Source organism: Trichechus manatus, unplaced genomic scaffold (genome assembly GCF_000243295.1).
Source record: "Trichechus manatus latirostris isolate Lorelei unplaced genomic scaffold, TriManLat1.0 scaffold00030, whole genome shotgun sequence".
Classification (NCBI taxonomy): domain Eukaryota; kingdom Metazoa; phylum Chordata; class Mammalia; order Sirenia; family Trichechidae; genus Trichechus; species Trichechus manatus.
The window spans coordinates 9,236,153-9,244,169 of NW_004443966.1; the positions used below are offsets into that span (position 1 = coordinate 9,236,153).

General features: G+C 38.3%; 1 protein-coding gene across 3 annotated transcripts in view; it reads left to right on the top strand.

Moving 5' to 3' along the window:
* Positions 1 to 8,017, top strand: part of USP3 (ubiquitin specific peptidase 3) — an 89,450-nt gene that overhangs the window by 48,995 nt on the left and 32,438 nt on the right. For all 3 annotated transcript variants that reach the window (XM_004374644.2, XM_023729705.1, XM_023729704.1), the window contains 3 exons: positions 1,227 to 1,310; positions 5,581 to 5,662; positions 6,909 to 6,991. In XM_004374644.2, coding sequence (XP_004374701.1) covers positions 1,227 to 1,310; positions 5,581 to 5,662; positions 6,909 to 6,991 — 249 coding nt within the window. The remainder of the gene's footprint in view (positions 1 to 1,226; positions 1,311 to 5,580; positions 5,663 to 6,908; positions 6,992 to 8,017) is intronic.

Here is an 8,017-nt window from a genome sequence, read left to right on the forward strand (position 1 = left end):
GCTTTCTAAGGAAGTGCCATATCATTTTCCAAAATGGTTGTATCATTTTGCATTCCTACCAGCAGTGCATAAGAGTTCCGATCTCCCCGCAGCCCCTCCAACATTTGCTATTTCCAGTGTTTTTGATTCGTGCCGGTAATGCCGGGGTGATGTGGTATCTCATTGTGCTTTGAATTTGCATTTCTCTAATGGCTAATGACTGCGAGCATTTCCTCATGTGTCTCTTGGCTGCTTGAATGTCTTCTTCTTTGGTGAAGTGTCTGTTCCAACTCCTCATTTTTTAAAGGCTGGGTTCAGATGTGTAAGAAATGTTTTTGGATTCTGCTAGAGATGACCTAATTTTCACTAATTGCTATGCTTTCCAAGTATTGTTTGCCCAGAACGGCAGTCTTTCTGTCGTTATTCCCCAGTAGTTATAACAAGTGGTTTTATACAGAGCTACATACTGAGTTGTTGTGTTAAAATTGGCCTTATCCCAGGAAAAAACTGATGCTACTGTACGAGTTAAAATTTATTATGTGTTATTCCTTACCCTGATTGCTTACTGACTTGTTGAAACATACACACGCAGTGTCAGTTTTTTTAAAAAGCCTTAGAGATCTTCAAGGCAGTTTTCGGTTTTCTAAAGACATAGCCAGTGTTTGATACCTTCGTTTCTAGCACCTCAGGATGAAAAGAGTCACTTCCTCAACTCATCTGAATTCAATTTATTTTAATTAAATTATGGTTAAGATGTACAGCTTTGTGTTTAGGGTTTTTTTAAATTCAAATATTCCTAGAGATTGTTAACTACTTTTCCTTGTTTTTCACTGAAATTTCTCCTCCCTCCAAGTTCCCCATTAATTTTGATTGAGAAGTATCCCTTAAAGCTTTAGGTTTAACGTTGTGTGAATAGAATTGCTGCTTTTTATTTCATTTTCCATGTATTATGCATCACTAAAAGGAATTTAACACATGTAACAGTTTATTTCATTTTAGGAGGAGAAATTGAAGAGCTTTTGAACAAAAATGTGAAAAGAAGCTAGTGTTCATTGCCTACGTGGCTTTTTAAAAAGGCTCTTAAAAAGCATTCCATTGTGGATTCCAAGTCCTCTTTAAACTTGCCACCAACGGTAACTGCCCGCAGAGCCATGTGATGGTCTTGGCAGCAGCGGGGCCTTTCAGTGATTTCCTCACTGTGGTTTCCTCAGACTCTTTACACACATTGATTAATATTTTCCTTGCAGTTATCGCTGTGATGATTTTGTGGTTAACGACACCAAGCTGGGACTGGTACAGAAAGTCCGAGAACACTTACAGAACTTGGAAAAGTAAGTAATAGCCTTGGGAAGGACAAGGAATAGGATGGGTGGAGGGGTGTTTTAAAATTTTGGGGTGGGATTTTTGTTTATGAGCTCCATATCTTTCTTACTTTATCCGGGTTTTTGTTTTGTTTTAATTGTGGTAAATGTGTACATAACAAAACATTTTTTACATGGACAATTCAGTGACATTAATTTTATTCGTCATATTGTGCAGCCATTACCATTATCTGTATCCAGATTTTTTCCATCACCCTTAAAAGAACTCAGTGTCCCCTAACAACGACTTCTTCTTTTCCCCCTGTCCACACCCCTGGTAACCACTAATAAACTCTGGTCCTTCTACATTTGCCTGTTCTAGATATTTCATATAAGTGGGATCGTACAATATTTGTCCTTTTGTGACTGGCTTGTTTCACTCAGTTTAATGTTGTTAGGGTTCGTCCATGTCATAGCGTGTATCAGGGCTTTGTTTTTCTTCATCGTGGAATAATATGCTGCATTGAATGTTGACGTACATGTATCTGTGTTCCTGCTTTCAGTTTTTTGGGTATATACCTAGGAGTGGAATTGCTGTGTCATATGGTAATTCTGGAAACCCTGGTGGCATAGTGATTAAGTGCTACAGCTGCTAACCAAAAGGTCGGCAGTTCATATCCACCAAGTGCTCCTTGGAAACTCTGTGGGGCAGTTCTACTCTGTCCTGTGGGGTCACTATGAGTTGGAATCAACTCGACGGCAACAGATTTGGTTTCGTTTTTTTATGGTAATTCTATGTTTAACTATTTGAGGAACCTCCAAACTGTATTCCAAGGTGGCTGCACCATTTTACAGTTGTACTAGCAGTGAGTGATTTAATCGTGTTTTTCATGTGATTGAAATATTAATTAAATAAACCTTGGGTTTGGATATTTGAAACTTTATCCATAGTTAATGGTCATAGCTCTGCATTTATTTCATTGCAATATTTGTCATAAACCATATCTAAAGGCTGAAGAGTTTTTTAGTTATTACCCTCCAATTTATAAGCCACTTTGTTTGTTTGCAAGGAGGAATTTGTGGGTACAAAGAAAGGGCAGAAAACAGACATGAAATCATTATAGGATTATCTTTGATAATAGAAAATCCATGTCAAGTGTATTATGAGGTCTGCTTAGAAACACTAAGATTTAGGCATTATTTTTAAGGGCAGTTAGGTTTAATGATCGTGTAATTGTCCACTTGGCATCTGTATGATAGCACAGGATCCTAGTTCTACTTTTCCTTTTTAGTAGAGGGGCAGTATATCACCTGAAGTTACAAAGAACTGTGAAGTGCTGTGTCATCGTCCAGAAATTATTTATGTGAATAGATTTTTCTTGCTATAGCCAAATAGATTACTTATGTAATACTCACTGAACCCAAAATTCAAGCAATAAACAGAAATCCAAATAGCCATTGACCTACCATAGAGAGAGCCCTGGCTCTGGAATGACCGCTGACTCAAGTGAAATATATGTAAGTCATCCCAGATTATTAGGGGCCATCTAAGTTATCCTGGCAGGTGATGTATCAAAGTTATTGTGAGAGCATGCCCAAAGCAGGGGTCCCTTAGCAAACTTAAATGTAAAGCAAATAGACTATTTTAAAATTTATATACTGAGGGGATAACATAAAGCTAATTCTTCACAGAAAGCACTGTATGGTTTTAGTTAACCAGAGTCTTTATGCCTGTCTCATTGATTCAGTAGTTTATAAAACTGATAAAAGAACATTCATTTCTTTATAAAATTAAAAGAATTGAAACACATTGGATTTAAGTGTTTTTTGGCTTGTCGTCTTTTGACTCTTTTCTTCTCTAAAGTGATCACCCCTTCTTTTAATCTGAACTCAGTGCCATGAGCCCTAACTAGGATTGGAAACACAGGGACAGAGAGACAGATCCAAAATACCACTGTCTGAAATTGCTCACAGTTAACTGTCAAGTAGGAGATTCCTGCAGTGACTTATGTAACATCAGTCTTTGGTATGGTGTTGTCATTGTGAATATCTTACTAACTTGATTCTTTGTTATAGAAAGAATATAGCAGAATATTTTTTCTGCCACTTACAGTTTTCTCTAAGAAAAGACTACCATCTCAATCCCCAATAAATCAGAACGAAGCCAAAGGGAAAAGAGGGCATTTAAGAACCTGCATGTGTTATGCAGTGTCTTAGTTATCTATTGCTGCTATAACAAAAATACCACAAGTGGATGGCTTTAACAAGCATAAATTTATTCTCTCACAGTTTAGGAAGCTAGAAATCTGAATTTAAGACACCACCTCTAGGGGAAGGCTTTCTCTCTCTGTTGGCTCTGGAAGAAGGTCCTTGTCTCCTTTCAACATTTGTGAGCCTGGTGTTCCTTGGAGATCTCCATGTGTCTTGACATCAGTCTTCCCCCTGGGTCTAGGAAGTTCTCAGTGCAAGGACCTCAGGTCCAAAGGATGTGCTCTGCTCCTAGCTCTTCTTTCTTGGTAGTGGTGAAGTCCCTCCTGTGTCAGCTTGCTTCTCTCCTTGTATCTCTGGTAAGATAAAAGTTGTGACCCTCTTGTAAGGCTGTTACTCAAGATGCAACCTACACTGATCCTGCCTTAGTAACATATAGAGGTTAGTATTTACAACACATCTCAAAATGGGAGGATAATTACATCAGATCACAAAAATGGAAGACAACCACACAATACTGGGAATCGTGGCCTACCCAAGTTGACACATATTTTGGGGGGATGCAATTCAATCCATGACATGCAGTTATCAAATCTTTTATTTCCACTGACCACTTCAGCTACAATTTAAAAATAATGATTACATTTGTGTTTTATTAATTTTAGACTATTCTACATATCATCTAGAGCAGTGCTGTCCGTTAGGATGTTCTGCAGTGATGGGAATGTTCTGTAATCTCTGCTGTCTAATACAGTGGCCGTGAGTCACATGTAGCTGTTGAGCACTTGAAAAGTGACTAGTGCAACTGAGGAACTGAGTTGCTAATTGTATTTAAGTTTAATTAATTTAAATAGTTACATGTGGCTAGTATATTAGCGTGGATCTAGATAGAGAATTCTGCCTCTCTGGGAAACACTGAGGGTAAAATTTAAAAACTTCTATTTTAAAAAGCTAAGTGCTTTATTTATATAGATCAAAACTGAAAGTTAACTTCTAGACATTGTTGCTAAGTGTACATATACTATGCTTATGATTCAACCTCTTCACTTACAGAATTTGTGAGGGAATAATTTACCACGGTAATATATGGAATTTGCTCTCCTTTTTCCTTGGAATCACCAGTACACAGAGAGATACGTACACAGAGTTCTGAAGTCATGTTTTTGAAGCATATTTTTAGGTTTGAAGCAACTGACTGATGCTCCAAAGATATTATATCTCATTTGGAAATGTTGGAAAGAAAAATAATTATGGATTTCCTTTAGGTTAGCCGGGTACTTCTAGAAGATGGGGAAGAATTGTCAGGTTTAGAAGCCTGTGTTGTTTAACCATAATTTTTATTTCCTTTAGATTACTTCTCCTGATGCATAATTTTAAAGTGACCCTTTGATGATAGGAACTACTTTCTGATAAATTTTAAACAAAGTGTCTATTTGATCAAGAAAAATATTGAATAATGATTTTAATTCAGAATTTTTGTGCTAATACATTTTGCTTTAGAATACCCATTGCAGCATAGCTGAAACAAATGAATTCATATAATTTAATATTATGTACTTATACTTTATTTATCATTTCTTGAACCCAGATTATACCATAATCTATTAAGACAAATGACCAAAACATATCTTTATCAAAATTAAGAAAGAAGCAGCATATTATTTGCGATTTAATGTTAAATCTTAGAATAATCGTATCAGACCACGGTTTCCCTTTTGTTGGGAGGAGTGCGTCTTCTCATTTTTGAAGCTTCTCAGTTGATTAGGCAGATAGAGTGGTGGTGGAGAGGGGGTGTCTCTCAGTCTCCATCTCCCGGGCCAGCTTTTCTGGGAAGCACTCCCACCCCTGCTGGAGGAGCGGTGGACTGCACGGAAAGCAATGGGATTTCCAAGGGAAGTGGACTCTTCAGTTACTTTAAATACTTGTGGGCCCTTGTGAGCCTAATGGATCACTTCACGGGCTGATGGAGCAGCCAGGCAGGCGCCGTGCCCTAGTCCCTCGGGGCATCTGGAGATTCCTCTCTAACCTGCAGGGTCGCCTGTCTACATGAAGGCCTTTTTGACCATCTGTTTGTGTGTTTGTGTTTTAATAGCTCAGCTTTCACAGCCGATAGACATAGGAAAAGAAAACTTTTGGAAAATTCATCACTAAACAGCAAGCTATTAAAAGTAAATGTAAGTAATTAAAATTTGTTCAAAATGAGAGCTTTGAGATCTAGTCGCTGTTTTATTACAATGCTAACATGTAACGTTGCCTTGTTAACTTTTATAAATGTATGTCTGGGATTTAGAGTATTTTCCAAAGTGATTGCCACTTGTGCTAATGATTCTTGATGTGACTAAGTACCCCGTGAGTACATCTGTTAATGTCTTCCTGCCATTAAAGTTACTGCTGTGCTCCTCTGCCTTTCAGAGCAGTTTGCTCTGAACACCTACTCATGTACCTGATGAGTTCATTTCTGCAGGATCCCAGAGATCCTTGCTTCCTTCTGTTACAGGTCGCTAGTGCAAGTTACATGGTTCTGAAATTTTAGTAAATTTTATTTCTTAGGATTCATTAATACAATTTCACCTTAAAAGATTATGCTTCCTCATTCTGACCTACGTCTCTTATAACAGTGTACATGCCATCAGTGGATTCACAAAATTTTGAAGATTCCTACATATTTTGCGATAAAGCTGTATGTGTACCCCGAATCCATCCCGCTACTGCCGTGCTAACTATGTGCAGACAGACACTTAACTAAAGCATTAGGATGTGGCGGGAGGAAGAGCAGGCGTACTCTCACAGCTGTCTGCACTGTGGGCAGAGATGCTTTGGGTAGGATTAGTACATTTCCCTCCGAGTGTAGCGTTCACATGTCAGAGTGCATTTACGGAGCTAATCAGAAAGCCAAGCTGGAGTCTTTAAGAGAAGTTCGCATAGTTTTTCCAGGTTTATATACTATCGCTGGGGAAACATGGCTTGATCATTTATGCGCGACTTAAAGTTAAAAGTTTGGGGACAAAAATACTTCAGAGCATATATATTTATATATTTTCAATTTCTAGTAGTTCTAATAGAGTATTGTAAAGGCAGTCAGGCTTAAATTTTGTTTCCTTTAAGGATTTTTCCATGGTTTTGTTTTGTTTTTGCAGTGGTGCTTTTTGGTGCTTATTAATGCTGATTTCTCATGAACTCCTTAAGCTACTCCTGTTTAGAGCAATCCCAGCATTGGAAACAGCCTTCTAAAAATATCTAGACACTTACATAGGGATGAGAAAGTATTTGTTGGAAGTATTAGTTGCACAGAAAAGGACCAGTTCCAAATTGGCTTGTTGCTAGACTTTCAAATAGAGTCTATTGCTTTGCTTTGCTTTTTGAAATAGTTGACCTTCTCTTGGTGCTACTAATGGCCTGTCTTCTTGTCCCATTTTACAGGGAAGCACCACTGCCATCTGTGCCACAGGCCTTCGGAATTTGGGGAACACGTGTTTTATGAATGCCATCCTTCAGTCACTCAGGTAACATATGTTAAGTATCTGATGTTAGTTTCTAGCATAATGGTTAAGAGCAAAGGCTCTGAGTTCAGATCCTGTCTCTGCCACTTAACCCTAGTCCTGTGGCCAGCAGGGCAAGTTACCTTACTTCCTGTGCCTTCCTCATCGGTAAAAATGGGGATATGGTTCCTACCATATAGGTAGGTGGGATGTCAGTGCTTAGAACAATGCCCAGCAGTAAACGTTAGCCGTTGTTATTACTGTTTCCTGTTGTTTTTTGAATGGGCTAAAGCAGGGGTCAGAAAGCATTTTCTGTAAAAGGCCAGATAGTAAACATTTTAGTCTTTGTAGGCTGCATATAGTCTCCGTCACATGCTTCCATTCCTTTTTTTAAACAACTCATTTAAAAATGTAAAAAACCCAACCTTAGCTCACTGGGCCAAATAGAGACAGCAGGCCATCCAAAAACAGGCCGAGGACTGGATTTGGCCTGTGGGCTGCAGTTTGCCAACCCCTGGGCTTCAGGGGTCCTGTTCAGAGAGCTTATTTCAGTTTTTAGTTAAGTCTTACGTAAGGTTGTAAGATTTGGTGTTCAGAAGATTTTTAGAGCGTAAAAAAAAGTACTAAAATAGTCAAGAAGGCTGACCTGTGTTAAGTAGAAGTTATTTTTAAAGGTGCATACTTTTAGATTTTAATGAGACATTAAAGGCCAGAATAAATTACCTTCCCAGGGTCATGTTGCTAATAAGTCACAGAAGCCATATTGATCTCTCCTTAAAGGCACTGCCTCTCTGCTTATATATTCTAGCTCAAAGAAGGAATTCTGATCATTGCTCTGTATAGTATATCTAAATGATGTGGTTGGTTTCATGGTGTTTTAACTTGAGTAAGTTATTGAATACCTGGAAATTAGCACCCTGAAAAGAGAAATGGTGACAACCTGTAGATCGGGTGGGGGAGGAGGGTGGGTGGAGGCAGGTTATAGAATAAATGACACTTAGAAAGAAAACAACCAAATCCAATGTGGGGATCTCATTTGGAATTCTGATT